The sequence below is a fragment of the Stenella coeruleoalba genome (genome assembly GCF_951394435.1).
Source record: "Stenella coeruleoalba genome assembly, chromosome: 1".
In the NCBI taxonomy this organism is placed as follows: domain Eukaryota; kingdom Metazoa; phylum Chordata; class Mammalia; order Artiodactyla; family Delphinidae; genus Stenella; species Stenella coeruleoalba.
Genome location: NC_137169.1, coordinates 188,042,110 through 188,061,610, shown reverse-complemented (window position 1 = coordinate 188,061,610; position 19,501 = coordinate 188,042,110). Strand labels below are relative to the sequence as shown.

At 49.2% G+C, this 19,501-nt stretch overlaps 2 protein-coding genes across 7 annotated transcripts in view; one reads left to right on the top strand and one right to left on the bottom strand.

Annotated features, from left to right (window-relative positions):
- DCAF6 (DDB1 and CUL4 associated factor 6) overlaps positions 1–6,411 on the top strand; it is a 173,037-nt gene extending 166,626 nt beyond the window's left edge. For all 6 annotated transcript variants that reach the window (XM_079939962.1, XM_079939961.1, XM_079939960.1 and 3 more), the window contains one exon: positions 5,381–6,411. In XM_079939962.1, the coding sequence (XP_079796088.1) occupies positions 5,381–5,445 (65 nt within the window). In that variant the 3' untranslated portion in view covers positions 5,446–6,411. The remainder of the gene's footprint in view (positions 1–5,380) is intronic.
- Positions 6,412–13,641: 7,230 nt separating this feature from the next.
- Positions 13,642–19,501, bottom strand: part of GPR161 (G protein-coupled receptor 161) — a gene marked incomplete at its 3' end in the record, with an annotated part of 44,615 nt that continues 38,755 nt past the window's right edge. Inside the window, exons 6-8 of the mRNA XM_079937147.1 lie at positions 19,024–19,128; positions 15,668–15,784; positions 13,642–13,907 (exon numbers count right to left, since the gene is read on the bottom strand). Of these exons, the coding sequence (XP_079793273.1) occupies positions 13,642–13,907; positions 15,668–15,784; positions 19,024–19,128 (488 nt within the window). The remainder of the gene's footprint in view (positions 13,908–15,667; positions 15,785–19,023; positions 19,129–19,501) is intronic.

The window sequence follows — 19,501 nt, the reverse complement described above, 5'->3', positions numbered from 1 at the left end:
CAAAATAAAGAGTATGTAGCATTTGTCTAAGTCCTGGAGGAGAGAGACTGTAGTACCTCTGAAGCATTGAAAGAAGCCCCTTATGTCTGTAATTAAAAGAGCTGGAGAGAAAATAACCCTCAAATTGTAAATATTAACTATTACCAGGAAAGAGTGAAAATTTCAAATAGTCAAAACAAAAAATAAACCTAAAATGTAAACAGAAAATGTTTGTAGTCCAACAAAATATTATTGTAGTACTTCTAACCACTGTAACATCTTTTGATCTGTTTTCTTCAGTAACAATCAGTAACCTTAAAAATTCACTTGGATTTCAGATTTGAGGAGGCAGCATTTTATAGAACAAGAAAAACATTTGCTGATTATGACAACTAAAATTTCCTTGTTCTTATGAAGAGTTCATCTGGTGAATGGTTCTTCCTGAGTTTTCCTATAGGAAACTAATTCTCCTTTCATTTGTGCAAGAATCTATTTTATTTTTTCTAATAAATTTATTTTTGGCTGCATTGGGTCTTCATCGCAGTGTGCGGGCTTCTCATTGCCGTGGCTTCTCTTTGTTGCAGAGCACAAGCTCTAGGCGTGTGGGCTTCAGTAGTTGCAGCATGCAGGCTCAGTAGTTGTGGCTTGCAGACTTTATAGAGTGCAGGCTCAGTAGTTGCGGCGCACGGGCTTAGTTGCTCCTCGGCATGTGGGATCTTCCCGGACCAGGGCTCAAAGCCGTGTCCCCTGCATTGGCAGGTGGATTCACTGCGCCACCAGGGAAGTCCAAGAATCTATTTTAAATAGGTGCTAATGTGTCAATGGTTTGTTAACTAATAGTTATTACCATCCTTCTTTGATTTTAGAATTAGATGTTTTATAATATAAAGGTTCCCTTTCTTCTATTTCTTTTTGTCAGCAGTCAAGGTTTAGTCAACTTAACTCACCCTCTTGTTTCTCTTAGGTAAAAGACTAGATAGAAAAAGGTACCCAAGAGTTTGTATTTCTGCTGCTTTTATCCTTAAGATGTCTAGTTATTTGATGAGTCAACTACTCCTTTCCTCTCTTTCCCTTCATTGTCCTGTATTCCAAGTACAATAATGTCTGCGTATTCAAGGAGAGTTAGTAATAGACTTTGATCATGGAAGCACAATCTAGCCACAGAATACTTCAGCCTTTCCATTACTCCACAAGGCTTCCTGGGAAATCAGCTCCTTCCTGCTTAAGCTGTGATTTTTAATGAAGAGTGCACTTTAAATCCCCCTTTTAAAACTACAAATACCTGGTTCCTATCCATGAAAGATTCTGATTCATTTCATCTGAATAGCGTTTGAGCTCCTGCATTTTAAAAAAGCAACCAAAATTATTCTCATGAATGCTGTACTAAAGACTTTTAGTCTAGGCAACTTCTTGAGAGAGAAAGGCAGTTCTGAGATTCCTAGAAGTTTTGACAGGCTTTGGAGAGATGGTGTGTGAACCATTCTAATCTTTTCTAAAATATGTTAGAATCTGATCAATTTACTCCCCTCCTTAAAATTCTCCTGGGCCTCCTCATGCTCTTAGGATAGAGTCCAAATATGTTAATATGGTTTATAAAACCCTGAAGCATCCCTTCATACCTCTGGACCTTGGCACACGTACATCTAGATCGCCACAGTGTTCTCCACGATGGATCTATAGAGCGTAACATCATATTGACTCACAGGCACTTACCCAGTCATACACAGATTCACTCCATCAATTATGGTAGCTTTACTCCAGAATATAACACATATTCATCTACCTTGGTCTCCCTGCTTCTGCTCTCGCCTTCATACAATCTGATTTCCACAGCACAGAGGGAGCTTTTTAAAACATGGGTCAGGGACTTCCCTGGTGGCGCAGTGGTTAAGAATCTGCCTGCCAGTGCAGGGGACACGGGTTCGGTCCCTGGTCCAGGAAGATCCCACGTGCCGCGGAGCAACTAAGCCTGTGCGCCACAGCTACTAAGCCTGCGCTCTAGAGCCCGCAAGCCACAACTACCGAAGCCCACACGCCCTAGAGCCCAGGGGCTGCAACTGCTGAGCCCACATGCTGCAGCTACCGAAGCCCGCAATCCTAGAGCCCGTGCTCCGCAACAAGAAGCAGCCACCGCAATGAGAAACCCACTCACCGCAACTAGAGAAAGCCCGCACACAGCAACGAAGACCCAACACAGCCAAAAATAAAACTAAAACGTGGGTCAGTAAACTTGTTCTTTAAACGGCCAGACAGTAAATAGGCTTTGTGGGCCATGCGGTTTCTGTTGCAGCTACTCATTTCTGACATTGTGGTGCAGAAGCAGCCACAGATAATATGTAGATCAAGGGCATGGCTCTGCTTTAATGAAACTTTATTTACAGAAATAGGCTGTGGGAGGACTTGTGCAGGGGCCATAGTTTGCTGACCCATTTTTTAAAAATATACATTAGGTTATGTCACCCTTGCTTAAAATTCTCAGGGACTCCCCAGCTGCTCTTAAAACCCAGACTTCATACTCTGATCTACATGACCTAGACCTGCCAGCCACTGAGTCGACACATTCCAGTTTTCTCCTCGCCCACTACATTTCAGCCATAAATGGCTACTTTCCTCCTCAGATTCGTCAAGCTTGTTAGCATATTTAGGACCTTTTCACTGGCTGTTCCCTCTGCCTTTTAGGCAACTTCGTCCAACTTCACTAATAATTGAACATACAATTGAGGTCTCAGCTCCAGTGTTACCTCCTTAGAAAAGCCTTCCCTAGTTGCCCAGTGTGAAGTTGTTTCATGTGCCTTCTCACACCCTCCTTCTCATTCAGTCACTCTCTGGTCATTGCCTATTTCATCAAGTACTTATTCTAACTTCATTTCTTTATTTTTGTCTTGCTACACAGATTAAAGGAGAAAAATACCTTTCTTATTTTCTGTTTTTCTCCTCTAGAAAGTGAGCTCATTAAGACCAGAGACCTAGTTTGTCTTATTCACAGCTGGACAGCTAGCTTCTAGAACAGTGACTAGCATATAATAGTGTTTTGTGAATGAACGGGTGAACAAATGAATGAACTTCTAGTATCAAATCTTTAGCTAACGATGAGTCTTGTATTGACTCTGTTTTGTTGGAACACAGGTTTCCTTGGGGTATTTTTTTCATATCTCCCTTGTCCCCTCCCCACACCCCCAGCAAACTTAATATCTCTTCATGATCTTATCTTTTCCGATCAAAAATAATTTCTTGAAGAAATATTTCTAACAGGGAATTACAGGAACCTTTCCACAAATGTAAACCTTACTTACAGGAGCAGTTTGGTGTTGTCAACTTTTGAAAACAGTGGATACAGAAGTGATTATTTCTAGTTCTCATTTAAAAGAACACAGTGTTCTCAGATCTCCGTGGTCTGTAATTACCAGCCAGAGATTTGTGAAAGTGTTGAACTGCTTATCAGTTTTCCTACCTCAGTAGCACTTTGTGGACAAAAAGATTTCATTTAATTTATTCTTAGAAATTGGGTTTCTATTCTGAGACATGACTCGGCAGCAGTTAAGTGAGAAGGATTTGAGAAACGGACAGCTGCTCTGCCCTCTTCCTCATTCCACAAGCCACTGTCAGTTACCGTGTGACCCGTATGAGACTCCATGGGCCCTCCCTCGCCTTCTTATCACTTGCTTTGGACTCTGCAGAATTCTAATGTCTGCTGTAAACTGCTTGATTTGAAGGCTGTGACATTTCCTCCTTCCCCTCCATGTCCCCCTCTTCATTCGTAAGTGTGACAACCAGAGAGAATTTGGGCCACCCTACACATTCTGAAATAGGCTGATAGTGCTTCCTCAGTCTCCAGTAATATGACAGAATAGGTTTGTTGAATATACTCAGTTGTTGTATCCTATTCACGATACTCTGGTTAAGCAGAATAGCAACTTCATGTTTTTTTCTCTCATGAAAGTATATCATCCAATAAAAAGAGTGTAATCTCTTTTATACTAACATCCCTTAGGTAGCCTTTTATTGATCAGAAAGTCTTCCACTGTGTTTAGATTCCTTAGTGACCTGTGAAGGTCTGTCATCATCTTATTTTGTTCATTTATTTTACAAATGTGTATTGAACACTTATTATATAATAACAGCTAAAATTTGTATAATTCAGGTTACAAATCATACACACATACATTATCTCATTAGTTTGACATTGAAATGGCGTTGGCGTTGAGGGGATTTAATCTAATTCACTTGGACAATTAAACATACAATCCCTTCTGTATACTGGTGTTGTTGACTTAGAATCCAATGGGAGTGTTTAAGCCTCTGTAGATAATAAAATCTCAGGATTCCGTTTTCTCTTGGTGTTGACAGTGGGACGGAACTGTTTCCCCCGTGTCTAAGCCTTTTTTCCCGCAGCTTACCCTGGAGAAATCTTTCTGTGATAGAAAGGGTTCCACGCTAGTGGTGGTAGTGATTCGGTACTGTTGCCTTCTTTACATACCCTAACGTAATATATCTTATCTTAGTAAAACTGACGTTCATTTATTTGATAAACCTTCATTGAACCTCTACTAGACCCTTAGGACATAAAAGAAATAACTACCATCTTCCCGGGAGCTCACAGTCTAGTCTGTAAGAAGACAGGCAAACAAGCTATTACTGTAATTATTACACGATACACACAGAATATTCTGGAGTGTGAAGGAAGGAGTTCATAATTCTGCAGGTTGGGTATTTGAAAAAGTCTGGGGGAAGTTTCACACAGGGAATAATAGTCGTATTGAGATGAGTAAGCAGAACCATTACAGCTGAAGAACTGGGTGAAGGTGTCCCAAGCAGAGGAACAGCAAGTGTAAATCATGGAACTTGAGAGGACGTGCCGTGCTCACTCGCCGGGCTGTAATTGTACACTCCCTTGAGTGTTCAGTCTAGATAAGCTCCTTGATGACAGAGACTGTGACTGTTTTGGTCACCATTGTATCCTGGAACATAGCAGATATTTAAGAAATGTTTTTATAAACAAATACACAGATCCTCAAGAACGACCACCAAATTCTCTCGCACAGCTTGCCTCTCACTCCCCTTGGTGACACCTGATACACCTCCTAGGGCTCCCAGGCTCCCAGGAACACGGTTTGAAATCATTGCAGTAGACCACAGTAGATCAAGATCTTTAGGGTTTTTTCTTTGTACTTTTTATATCTTTGGAATTACATGAATATTCAAAGTTGAGAGTGCTGTGTTTCCTTTACTCTTTGTCTCCAGAGGCAAAAATAACTTTTCTACACACAGCTGTGAACTGATTTTTACATGATGATGTGCTGAATTATATACATTTTAATCAGTTTTGAACAAAAGGCATTGAAACTTATTTTAATTGTAATAATAAAGGTATTTCGTTTTGTCTCATATCTGTGTCTTCCAGACCGGTTGGAGAGTGACAGATCAGAAGGCTCCGGTCAGGAGAATGAAAATGAGGACGAGGAATAATCAGCTCTTATCGGCAAGCACTTAGATGTTCGGAAATTTGTATAAGACATTTATATTTTTTTCTTTACAGAGCTTCAGTGCAATTTTAAGGTTGTGGTTTTTTGGAGTTTTTCCCTTTTGGGGGGATGACCTAACATTGGTTTGGAATGACTGTGTGCATGAATTTGGGAGTGTGTGTAAAACAAAACTAGCGAAATGTTTTAAAAACTTTTTGCCATGTATGAGGAGTGCTAGAAAATGCAAAGTGCAATATTTTCCCTAACCTTCAAATGTGGGAGCTTGGATCACTGTTGAAGAGTAATTTCCATTATAGTGAAAATGTTGGTTCAAATAAATTTCTACACTTGCCATTTGCATGTTTGTTGCTTTCTAATTAAAGAAGTTGGTTGTTTTAAGATATCCTGACTTTGACTATTTAATGCCTTGATACCTTGACCCACGTTTTCCAAATCTTTTCTTGTAACCTAAGATTGTCTTTCTCTGTTCTTTTCTAGATTAAATAACCTTTTCAGTTTTGACTTCTGTGTGACAGAATCACACAGAAGAGCTTTTTTTCATTTCTCCTTTCAAAGTACTTTATCTCCACCCCCAATCATCATCTCTCACGATCAGTGGTCCCTCATTACCTGAGTTCAGGGGTCAGGCTATGAGCAATCCCAGAGCATCATGGATACTCACACACCATATTAGCACAAGCCAGTTCTGAGAGCTCTGGCTTCTAGCCTTCCTTTCTCCAACTTCTAGGTTTCAACTGAAAGTGTTGACCATCCAGTCTTCTAATTCCCGGTCTTCCTCCTCTCTGGGGTCCACCTTCACTCGACTTAAGCCATCCACACCCAGGTCTGTGTCTTGCAGGTTACGACTTGAAGCTGCACCTGCAGACTTAACCCTTCAGCCATCCTCTCTCCTGTCTCCTAAACTGTCATGCCCACTCTCATTGGGCCATGAACAGACTCACAGGTGTGGCCAGGCAAAGCATCCTTCTCCCGTGTGGAGACCAGGGATGGCGCCTCCCCGGAACATGGCTGCAAGCCCAAGGACACCTGATGCTGAGAGAAGACAGACTGGCTTTCTGGAGAGAGGAAAAATAACTCTAGTTGGCTCGGTAACTTCAGTTGGACTTCAACATCTAGCTCTTAGCCTGGGCAGGACGCATATGTCTCCATATTAGGAATACGCTGAATGGTCAAAGGGAAAGAAAGGAGTGAGTTAGAAGTTTAGCCAAACAGGGCAAAGGCATGATTTCCAAAAAGTGCCAGGTCTCAGTTTCTGGTACCCAAATAGTTATGTGATCTGCTCAAGCCATGTGACTTCTTTGGGCTTCTGTTTCCTCCTCCCTCAGATAGAGGTAGTCATATTTGCACCACCCATGTCCCAGGGGCTGTGTTAGGACCCCACGAGAGGTTGAAGGGTTTACAGAATAACTGAAAGGACAACTGCGGCGCACAATATGACACTACAGAGGGATTATGCCGTAGAGAAGTGCTGGAAAACCGACAGCCCAGACTGGAGTACTCAGTGGGGTCAAGGGTGACTCTGGCAGGAAGAGCAAGAGGAGAAAATCAATGGCGTTTGTTCACTCTGGCGCAGGATGTCGATAGTGGAGGAGGCTGAGCAGGTGGGAGTGGGGGGATTCTGAACTTTTTGCTCAGTTTTGCTGGGAACCTAAAACTGCTCTAAAACTGTTCTTTTTTTTTTAAAACCCAAACATTACAAAGTGGTATTTGTCCAAGGAATCAGGCCCCCTGCCTTTAGCGATTTTGTAGTTTGGGTGTTATATGTTATAAAGGAGCAGGGCAGGCCAGACAAGCAGTCAAGGAGGCAGCTAGGAGAGAAGACATTCTACAGAGGCAGAGTTCACGAGTCCTGGCCGCTTCCATGGTCCAGTGTTTGTTGCAGGGGAGACAGTGGACCCCAGGGCTCACTTACCCACTTAGACAAGGAATGCGGCTTTAGTGGTGGCAGGTGTTGGGTCAGACAGAGGTGGTGGGCTCTGTGCCTTGAGGCTGTTCCAAGTCTCTGATAATCTACCACCCGCCCTTTGACTTCGGTTATGGGACGGACATATCGAGAGACAGCACTGCTATTCATTAAACCTCCTTTAGAACTCTGGGTTAACAGTGTTTGTTTGTTGTCTCTTTCTTGGTCACTTCCACGCCACTTAACGATATTCCATGAAGCTAATTTTCTTGCGGGAATTCATGAAAAACACATGGATGGATGGACCCAGGCGACTGTGGTATGGACTGTGCAACGGTTGGCCCCTTCCTGCTCAGTCTCCTTCCTCTCTTTAGCCCATGGGAAGGGAGGCTGGAGACAGAGACAAGTCTGTGGAAAACAGGGGTGGGGGTAAAGGGGGAGACACCCGAAAACGTCCACAAGCTCAAGCACAAGTTCACAATTTGCACAGCCCTACACAGACCAAAACCCAGATACTTAATCAGGTAAACAAAACTATTCTAAGTACACTCTTACTTTTTGATAAATATTGGTTTATAATAATCCTAAGCATTTTTTAATCTTAAAAATAAGCGTCCAAAAACTTCAAGTGAACTATATTTTAGGATCAGCTGGTCTTTATCTTGAAGGTTGGTTTTGAACCACCTTTGCATCCAGGGGTCCCTTATCAGAACACAGCATAGGGCTCTGTCCCTTAAGCATGTCCACGTCACTGACAGACCTATTTCCAGCCAGACAGGCTCTTTCCCCTGGCCGCCTGCCCGGGCCTGTGATCCTCCCTAGGACTGTCTTTTCCTTTGGGAGGGTCAGACTCACCAATGATTAGTGATACTTCAAGATGGTGGTGTCAAAAGGAAAAACAGGGCTTTCCTGGTGGTGCAGTGGGTGAGAGTCCGCCTGCCGATGCAGGGGATACGGGTTCGTGCCCCGGTCCGGGAGGATCCCACGTGCCGCGGAGCGGCTGGGCCCGTGAGCCATGGCCGCTGAGCCTGCGCGTCCGGAGCCTGTGCTCCGCAGCGGGAGAGGCCACAACGGTGAGAGGCCCGCAAACCGCAAAAAAAAAAAAAAAAAAAAAGGAAAAACAGAAGTGGCTTTTAATTCTTAAGCTGTTAATACTGCTCAGGAAAATGCTTTCTGAGGGAAATGAACACAGCTTTGCGTACTTTGTTCTCCTAAAAATAACAGTGAGCAGAACTGTGCTCTTGGTAATCTTATGCAGATTTGAGTTTGTGCTTTGAATTCTTTCCAGTGAATCCAGCCACCTTAGGCCTGCAGTTTTTTATAGGTCTGGCAAGCAGATATTCCAGTCTCCCAAACTCCTTGCTTTACAATAGTCCTACCTACCCAGTAAAGCCCTACTGGCCTTCTAATAATGATGACTGTTAACTATCCCTCATCCTCCTCGAGCTGCAAAGCTGGCTCTTTCCCTCTCTCAGTCACATGGCCAAGACCTGGCGTTTCAGCCCCCACCCTGGCTTAATCTCCTTTGAGACCTTGGACAATTCCCTTCACCTCCCTAGGCCTCCTTGGATTCTGTGTGTGCCCCTTCCCAACCCAGAAGGACGGTCCGGCTCTGCCCCCTCTTGTAGTCACATACGACTGTGCTCACAGCCGTTTTCCTTTGCTTCAGGGTGAAAAATGTGATTTCCCTTCACTCTCCCATGGAATTCACCTGGGGTTCTGTGTACACTGTGGGTGGCAGCATGGACTCCTGCCCCTGCGCTGCCTCTTCCCTCAGGGGCTCGGAGACTCAGAGAATCTGAACCCCAAAGCCAAGGCCAAGCAGTCACTGTCACTGCAGGATGGGGCTGCCCTGAGACTCCAGGTCACATCTCAGGGAGAGCATCCCTTCTGGGCTGTAAGGGAGCTCAAAGCTGAGCTTGTGCTTTGATTCCAGATGCCACAGCAGCCTGGGGCTCTACCATCTTCGATAGCCAGTAACAGAAAAGCTCAGTTTCGCCCCTTCAGATCTCCTGAATCCCAAGTGCCACTTAGCCTTTACCCCCTCCTCTCTATCGTCTTCTCCTTTCTCACCACATCCCTTCATGCTGTACGGCAGACGTGACGATTCCTACGGCAACAACCTTCAACACCTCTTATCTAGGATAACGGTTATCTTTTTAAGATTCTCACTTCTTATCACCAGAGCCCTGTAAAACAAGAATAATACACCCACCTGCAGAGTGGAGAAGAAACAGCAAGGGTTCAGCATCCGCTATGCCCCAGGCACTGTGCTGGATGCCCTAATCCACATAATCAGAGGGCCCCCTGGAGTCTGTGTCCCCACATAGAAACAGAATACAAAGTTCATTTTATAGATGAGGAAACTGCAATACAGAAAGATCGAGTAATTAGCCCAAGGACACCTTACTCAGAAGCAGCAGCGTGGAATCCGAACCCAGAACGTCCCATACCAAAGCCTGCACTATCCCCACTGTATCATTTGCAGTGAGATAAAGCATTTGGAAGTGCCCAACTAATGCCTAGCACATGACGGGCACTCAGATGTCTTAACAGGTCAGGCACACAGTAGGCACTATGTGCTAGTTCCCTGTCTCATCCTTTGGTAGCCACATCACCTTCACAGTTCCTTCCAGACGGGAGACGGCTGGGGCTCAAGGCTGAACCCTTGTCGTGAGTATATCCCGTGGTCCATCCGCAGACCTGTCTCTAATCTGCGAGTATTTCAGGGACCCACTATCAGGATAGACAAAATACTCATCTAGTTAAATCTGAACAGGCCAGTAAAGTCTCTCACTGTATCAAAGCGCTTTTCCTCCCTCTCCTGTCCACTCCAAACTACCTTGGCCTATTGCAAACACTTGAATTAGTCCCGCCGTTCACTCAGAGACTACCCAGCAGCTCCTTAAATGAAAATCAAAGAACATTAGCACCAGATGGCCCTTGTCTTAACATTCCTCAACCCCGTTTCTACAGCAGTGATTTGCTTAAGCTCACACAGCTGAGCACTGGCAGTACCTGCAACCCCGAATGGGGTCACACTTGTAAGCAAGCTAGCTGGGTGGTCCTTTAAAGGCCGAGGACTGCAGTGGAGACCAGGAGCTCAGAGTAGGTGCTCGAAGCCAGAAGCAAACGAGCCTTCAGCTTTACCCTTAGCTCTTCCCGGTGGGGAACTGCCAGCGGCATCGCAGCCACACTGCTGCCACCTAGTGTCGAAGGCCCTGAACTCCAGTCTTGGTGCGTCTGGCCTGGGAAAAGGCTAGGGATTGAGCTGTGTGCTCAGTGGCGTGGCACTCCACTGCCTTCTGGGTCACACTAGCCCCCAAACCTGGTATCTGGGGTATAGCACTGGGGGGGACCCGGTCAAGTGGCAATCTCTATGAAAGAAGCAGAGATGGGCAACAGTCCTAAACGTGGTCCTGTCAAAACCAGAAGATGCAGGACTGAGGTTTTGACGTGAACAAGTGGCCAAGTGTCCCACCTGCCACTGTCCACGTGGCCCCCTCAGGAAGTCCTCAGGCTGCCACTGCACAGCAGAATAAAGCATTATAATGGGCCTGGGTTCAGCGGGGGCAGTTGGGGTTCTGCACTAAGGACAGGGGTCCTCAAAAATCCTCTCAGAAACGTCAGAGCATGTGGGGATTATGTCCTCGCCCTCTCCCCCATCCACCTCCTTTTGCTCTCCTTTCTCTCGCTTAGGCTGAATCAAGGAAAATCTGAATTCATGAATATGGAAAATATGGTTCCAGCTGCCAGACATCCTCCAAGGCTTGGCTCAAACAGTCACCTCCTACATGGTGCTACCCCTAACTCCTTCTAATCGGAAATATTCACCTCCCTCTGGAGCCCACAGTTCTTTCTATAATCATTCATGGACTTTGCAATTTATTAGCCTCAGTCTCTCCCAGGTCTCTCCCTATATTAGAGTGAACACACTTTAGTGTTAGTACTCACAGAGCCTAGCTTGGTGCCTTGCACACGCTGGAGGTGCAGTGTCTGGTAGATGAATAAATAAACGGACCTCGGTAGAAAAGAGGAAACGCACAGAATGCTTTCAGGAAGTGCAGTATTGCTAGATTGGCTTAGATTAAATCCTCGTGTATCTAAGCTAGTTTGGGATCAGCCAGTGAGGACTTGGAGGCCGGGAGATGTCTCAGGACTCTCTCCCTAGAGCCCAGCTAAGTACAGTCCGGGGGAAGCACTCTCCAGCCCCTGGGTTGCAAGTCACTTTGCGGCACTCAAAATGCCCTAAGGGGTGGGGGAGGGGTGGCATCGTGGGCTATTCCAACCTAGAGGTAAAGGTCCCTGCCCTGTTCCACCTTGGTGCGAACTAGAAGCTCAGGCGTATGGTCCCTTTCGAAACTAGACAAGGACCAGTGCTAGGAAAAAATACATGCAGAAAACATAAAATGCCCTCAGGTTTCGGAATGCCACCCAGTAGTGACAGCAGAGTCTGACTGATCTGCACATCTCATCGGCAGAACCCAAGGGTGAAACCACCTTTTGATCCTTCCCACTCCCATCCAGAATGCAGACCCGTGGCTGGCACCCGGCTGACCCACAGGAGTTGCTGATGAGTTTGATCACCGTGAAGGTAGCAGCCCCCAGGTCTCAGGAAGTCTTCTGTAAATTGCAGACCAGGGGACCAGCCAACCACTGGGTCTCTGCCACGCAGCAAAGAGACACTGCCTCACTGAGAGCTAGCTAGACCCCAATGGAACGCCACAAAAGTGATTCCCTTTCTGGGATGGCTGCCTCATAGCAGACGCAGGTAGATCTCCTCAGGATGTACCCTCTGCTGACCCCCCGGAATTCTGAAGGCGGGGAAAGGCCTGCACTTGGCTGGCCTAATCACCCAAGCTGAAGGGCAGGCACAGGTGGTTCACGTCACCACAGCCACCGCTCCAAGCCCACACATGTAACGGCCATCCCAACTCCAAGGGAGAGAGACCTAACATACAAGCCACAATGCGTGGCCCACTTCCGCCTCTGCCCCCATTGAAGTGTCTTGCCGGCTGGCATCCTGTCAGAACGGTGCTCTAGACACATCGGATCAGCCCACGTACCCGGGCTTGCAGCAGTGCTTCACGTGCCCACTAGAAACCACACTCAAAAGCTGTGCAAATGTTGGTCCATGGGTCACTTTTTTTTTTTTTTCTAACTTACAAATTCAGAGAACATCAAAGATCAGAGTTAGAAATGATCCCGGCCACCATTCAATCCAACTCCTCACTCCCTTATTTTCCAGATGGCCTAGAGGTGACAGGGAGTCCCAATGACATGAGGAAGGTACGGCGGAGCCGGGCCTGCGCGCAGGTTGCTGACGCCAGGTCCAGCGTTTCTTCAAGTCTGTCTCCTCTTACACTGCTCAGGGCGGGGAAACAGTAGCTGCTGCCTACGGGAGTATTCCCTGGAGGCCAGCTAATGAAACAGTCCATCAAACATCACAAGCCGAGTCTATTCCATGAGGTCTTCCTATGTGAAGGGGATTCCCTCCAACGATAACAGTATCTCTAGTTCCCAGCAGCGCTTGGCCCCATGGCCCTTTCAGGCTCAGTTAAGATCGTGGTTTCATCCTAACCAAATGGATTTTTTTGTTTTTTTTAATTCTAGAAATGAAACATCTGGTATCTGCTCCTTCCTCCTGTCTTTTACAGTGGTTTCTCCCTTCTTATGAAATAGCAAAGACTCAGTCACTAGGGAGGCGGCCCCGTCCTCAGCCACAGCAGCCCCAGGCCTGTTGCGTCCGCCCAGCGGCCCGTGAGCTGTCCCTACTAGCACCAGCAGGTGGCGCCACCAGAGGCGAGGTCATAACCAGGACCCCAGGGCGCAGCACCTGGATCTGGGGAGCTCGGCTCCTGGGCTCTCCTCTGGGGACCATTTAGTGTAAAACTGACGGCCCGGCAGGGTCCACATCAACCACCCAGAAGCAGCGTCATCCTCCGAAGGGCCCTGGGAAGGGCTCGCCTCCTGAGGCCTCCGGGACAGTGCGTGGCTGGACCCCCAGGGCACAGGATGTGCAGAGGAGGAAGTGACCCACGCGGCGGTCTCCGTCTAAGCCGTGGTCTCTAGTTCCCCTCTACGGCCCACCTCCCACAAAGTCTCAGCCACACCTCCGTTGGCTCTGCTTTGTACTCTAGATGCCTCTGGTCCCATCGCTGAGACCTCAAGGAAGCCCACGTGTGGTCTCACAGAGACACGGAAGTCACTTACAGACATTGTGTTCAGCGTTTTTTCTGATGGCTGCACACCAGGGTATGTTGAGGGCATCCACCCTCACGTCTGCTCCGCGGCTAAAACGTTCCCCTCTTCGATGCTCTGCAGCTGCAGCCTCTGACTCGCGAGAGTTCTGCTGCCTCGGCGGCTCCCAAAGCCAACCCCGGGGACGGTCCGTGCGGCAAGCAAGACCCCAGGCAGCGCCTCCTCCCCAAATAAGTTGACTTTGGCTTCAGCCTCTATGGCTTTGGCCAAGCTGGCTGCGTAACTGTCCAAGGACTTGTGCACTTCGGCTCTCACGTGAAGAACAGGGTTCTTGGCGGCTTCTGAGAGAGAAGGCAGAGCAAAGGTTAGCGAGGGACCAGGACCGTGGCTGTCCCGGGAGAGGCCTGCCCTTGCTTTACTGCCCCTGGGAGCGGAAGCAAACTGAGGTTAAGGGTGTGGGTTCTGGAGTCACAGTCCGTAAGGTGACGATCCTTGACTCCCCTACTTACTATCTGGGAAATCTTAGAAGTGTTTAATCTCACGTCGGTTACCTCATCTGTAAAGAGAAGATCCTGGCACACTCCTTACGTCATGGGGTTCCTGTGCCCGTGATAATTAGACAGCTCTTCCTAAGGTGCTTTAGCCTAGGTCTGGCTCATAGAAAAAGGCTTGATAAATACTTTCTATTAATGACATTCAAATTTTTACATCTTTGAAAGAGTTCTCTGGTCTTTCAGCTCCCTGGAGTGTGTAATAGCTTTGGCTCTAAACTTCCACAAACCTGAATGTGGTCTCTGTCCTCTCCACCCTCGCTCAGAGATTCCCCAAAGCCATGGAGAACCTCAGGACTGGAAGGACATTAAAGGTTCAGGTGCCCCTTCCCCCAGGATTAGGACTCCTGACACCTAAAGTGCACAGGAGGGAGGGAGGGAAGGAGGGAAGGAGGGAGGGAGGGAGGAAGAGAGAGAGGGAGGGAGGGAGGGAGGGGGCCCTTCAATTTCACATCCATGGCCTTATGACTATTAATCTCACTGCCTGTTTCTCTCCTGACATTTTGGGAGGAACGGCGTATCCCCTACACCTCACGTTGTCTAGAGTAGGCAACTTCCACCCCATTCTCCAGGAGGGAAAGAGGGGAGGACCTCTGCCCTGCCACTCACTCCCGGGAGGACTGACAAGGTCTTACACACGTGCCTGCTCCCTGCCCTGCGTGCAGAGAAGGCGCCTTTGGAACTGCCGTCCCCCAACACGTAGGCTGGATGGGGCAGGCTTGGCCCTATGCGGGCTGGGTGGATTGCAGAGGGCTTCAATCCATTTTTTTTAACACGGGAGTAACATATTATAGAGCCCATGAAGCTGCTAATCCAAGCTCTGTTCTTGCATCCACTCTGCCCGTAAAGCAGACGAGTTGATATCTGCCTCCTTGACGCCCATGACCACCCCTCCATTCATCTGGAATTGGGGAGGGGGTGGTAGAAGAGATGGGACAAATTATGAACCTCAAACTCTGCCCCGGCCCATATTTATTTTGGTACTCAGCATTTCTGAAGAATTTATATCTTAAAGTCCCTGGACTCTTCCACCACATCCACATCCGGCCATGTCGGTGGCTGTCCTCACCACCGGGTGGGATTCAGAAAAAAAGAGATTCTTCCATCTGTGGGCAGCCTGGATGGCTCCTTTGTCGCTCTTCTAATCAGCATATCTGGATGGGAAACTAGACCCCAAGTTCCAGAGGCACCGAGAGCGCTGAGGGCTGAATTCAGAGCAACTGGAGCAGAAAAACGTAGGGACTGGATGACAGCAGAACTCATTCCTCTCACAGGATCCCAGCGCCCCCATCAGCTTCAGAGGCAACAGGCCAATCGAGACGGCGGCCTTTGCCTCCGGGGAAGTCGGCGCACTCACTGCGCAACGACTTCCGTTTTCCACGGGAGGAAGCCAGGCTCAAAGAGGGCAGGTTCAGACTCGTAACCACACATCATCCATGAAGGAAAGAAACCGCGGAGGGCTGGGGATGGGAGCAGGCTGGGCCAAGGAGCTTTCCTAAGATCCTTTCCCTTCCCCCGTTTCCCTGAAGCCGTCAGTCACAGAAACCCACCTTTGATTTGTTCCACTTCATCTTCGAACGTCACTGAGCTCCTCCTCTTGGGTGGGCAAGTGTGGGAGGGAGGGTTGTCATCAGACGTGAAGTCTTCGAGCAGCATGACATCCGTTCCTAAAACCAAGGGCCGATTGTGCGCCTACAACAGGCAACACCAAGTCCTTCTCGCCACCTTTCTCGCCCTCGCTCACACCCCTTGCGTCCCTCTCTCCCCTTTCATGTATTCAAACCCACAATCAGGTGCAACCAAGTGCCCTGCAGCATTTGCCCAGGACACACACTGTCTCTCGTCCCATTTCAGGGAGTTTGCAGCCAGCCACTGGGGCTGCTTCAGACACACCAAAAATACAGCAGCGTTATCCAGGCGGACGGGTTACCCGCCACAGCGAGCAGACTCACAAGACCTGGAATGGGGAAGGGCAGTCGGGCTGAGCGGAGGAGGGGGCTCTATTAAAGGGGCTTTGTGTTCACAGTGATTCTTCTTACAGTGTGAATTTCTATCATTCTAGTTAAAGTATGCTGTGCTAAATAAACATTTCAAAGCTGAACATGTAAAGTTCTTTGGGGGCCAAAAAGGGATTGAGAAATATGCCCTCCAAAAAGTGGGGAAAAGGCAGAAAGGAAGGAAGTCCTATGAGAGAGAGCTGGGCAGGTGGGCAGGCAGGGGCGGGGCGGGGGGACCAGTCTTGTTCTGTCTTAGTCTCCAGCTATCAGTCCTTCAAGGCCTTGGTGCTCAGGAAATTAGGAAGAAAGGGGAGCTGGGAGCTCCTCATATGGTTTGTTTTTTTTTTTTCCGCGGTACACGGGCCTCTCACTGCTGTGGCCTCTCCCGTTGCGGAGCACAGGCTCGGGACGCGCGGGCTCAGCGGCCATGGCTCACGGGTCCAACCGCTCCACGGCATGTGGGATCTTCCTGGACCGGGGCACGAACCCGTGTCCCCTGCATCGGCAGGCAGACTCTCAGCCACTGCGCCACCAGGGAAGCCCCCCTCATGTGTTTTTGCAGAGCAACCTGAAAAGGCGTGTTCCTCTAGCGGACTTCACAACATGGTGGTTAAGCACACAGCTTCCCAAATCGGACAGATCTACGATCACAGGCAGGATATTTAGTCCCTCAGCATCCTTCCATGCCTACAAAATGGGGATGGTAATTCTCTCTACCTCATAGAGTTGTTGGGAGGATTTTGAGTTGAGACGTGTGAAGATGTGACACATTGCCTGGCGCACAACAGGTGCCTCATCAATGAAAGTCATCACGCGTGAGGACACGGCTAATAAACAGCGGGGCTGAAGCTCACACTCCGGTCTGTGTGACCCCCAAAGCCCATGCTCTTTCTTCTGCCTACAACAGGGGTCCCCAAGCCCCGGGCCGCGGATCGGTACCGGCTGCGGCCTGTTAGGAACCGGGCCGCACAGCAGGAGGTGAATGGTGGGCACGTGAGCGAAACTTCACCTGCGGCTCCCCCATCGCTGGCATCACTGCCTGAACCACGCCCTCCCTGGTCCATGGAAAAATTGTCTTGCACGAAACCGGTCCCTGGTGCCCAAAAGGTTGGGGACCGCTGGCTTACGACACTGTCCCCTTACTCCTTTTTGCCTGGTCACCTCCTATTCACTCTTCAGGTTTTCACATCACTTCCTCAGAGAAGCTTTTCTAACACTGCCCTCCCCGCCGACAAGTTCTCCCCAACAGGGGGCACATACGACCCCGTTACGTGTCCTCACAGCACTCGGCTTCCCCTTCCATAGCTCTCATCACCCTTATAACCCTTAGTAAAAGCAGAATTATTGAGGTATAATTCGCATCCCACACAATTCACCCATTTAAAGCGCATGGGATGGCCGTCTTTCCCACTAGACGGAAAGCCCCATGAGGGCAGTTTACCACTACATCTCCGGAACCTAGCGCAGTGTCTGCTCAAAGCAAGGGCCTGGCAAGTAAATTTCTGTTAAATGAATGAATGTCACTCTGCCTCTGGATTCCTGCTGGTTGTCTGAGAAGAGGGAGAGAGCCCGAGGAGAGACAGAGACCCTCCCGTCCTTCAAGTCACAGCAGGGACTCGGGCCTACAAGGGCGGGTGCTACCAGTGGTTCAAGCCTCCGGGCTGCCAGTGGGAGAACATCCTCAGGGAACGTTCTGCCTGCGGGGAAATGCTCCACGACAGGAGGCCTGGGCTGGGTCCCTGCCCACGGCCGGGCCCCCCGGAATTCCGGGACACAGGCTCAGGCCAAGAAACACAGGTCAAGGCAGAGAGGAGTTTTCCAAAGGTCCCGGCAGGAGAGATGCAAGAGCAGGGAGGGAAATGCCCACAGACAGCCTGCTGTCGAGGGCCAGGATTTGGCACCCTCCCTTCACGCCCAGAACACGGACAGACAGCAGCCCCGGGACGGGGTGCTTCGTCAGCTCCATGAATGACTGACGTAGGGACACCGACAGCCTCTGCCCACGAGCCTCTCATCCAGTCATGAACTGGCAAGCACGGGGTGTGGCACTTGGGTCCACAGCAGACTGTGACATCACAGAGCCTGCCGCTGGGGGGAGGAGTCCTGGGCGGCACCATCCCCTGGGCCGCAGCTACAGGGAGGGTCTGGAGAATGCTGCTGGAGATGTGTTTCTTTGGGGAGACCGAGTTCCCCATAGGCATGTTGCAGGGCATCTAATGATGGTGACAAGGTATCTGACCTGGTTGGAGCTGCCCTTGATAGAGGGACGGCTGCCCCAGCTCACAAATGGAGAAACGCGAAGGTTTAGAAACAGACTGAGCAGCTTGTCTGAGATAACACAGCTCTTAAAAGTCAATTCGAGGGCTTCCCTGGTGGCGCAGTGGTTGAGAGTCCACCTGCTGATGCAGGGGACATGGGTTCGTGCCCCGGTCCGGGAAGATCCCACATGCCGTGGAGCGGCTGGGCCCGTGAGCCATGGCGGCTGAGCCTGCGCGTCTGGAGCCTGTGCTCAGCAATGGGAGAGGCCGCAACAGTGAGAGGCCCGCGTACCGCAAAAAAAAAAAAAAAAAAAAAGTCAATTCGAGACTGAAAACCAAGCAGGTTGACTCCGGAGCCTGCACTGGACGATGGTTATTATAATTCGAGTAACAACTGACAATCATTTAGCATTTTAACTTTTCAAAAGCTTTCACTTAATTTGAATCTCACAACAACCCTGCATGGCAGAGAGAACAGGAGCTGAGATCCCCACTGTAGAGAGGAGGAAACTGGGGCACAGAGATGCTGAAGAGCCGTGACTGGACACCCAGACCCTTGCCTCTCGCCCCTCCACACCCTGGGAGACATCCCTCTCCCCACCAGCTCCCACCCGGCAGGCACTGGGGAAGCGCGACAGGTGAGGGGCTTACCTGAGTCCTGAGAGCAGCTGAAGCCGGTGTCCCCCGTGCTGCTGCTGTTACCCAGGGGCTGCCCGCCTGCCATGAGTGCCGTGAGGTGTGGGGACAGGCCCAGGTCTGCAAGGCAAGGTCAGCACTGACTGTACAATCCACGGCCCACCCAGTCCCCAGGGGCTTCGCCTCCGCTCCCCTGTCCGCTCTGTCCTCCTCGCAAAGCGTGCTCTCCACGCGCTGAGGACACGAAGCTCTTAGCTGCCCTTCCTTCACTTCGCCGCTTGTTCCTATCCCGGGGAGTCTGTGACAGGATTCACTGGGTCCCCCCAGAGGGGGAGCGCTCGTGACAAACGTCAAACACCAACAAGGCAGGTGGGAGAGAAAATGAGGTGAACAGTCCTGGGAGAAGATCTTCCAGTTAAACACGGGTGCGTGTTTAACTCCCGAGATCCTACCTGAATACCAAAAGGGATGTTTTTTGAAGAGGCCAAAACCC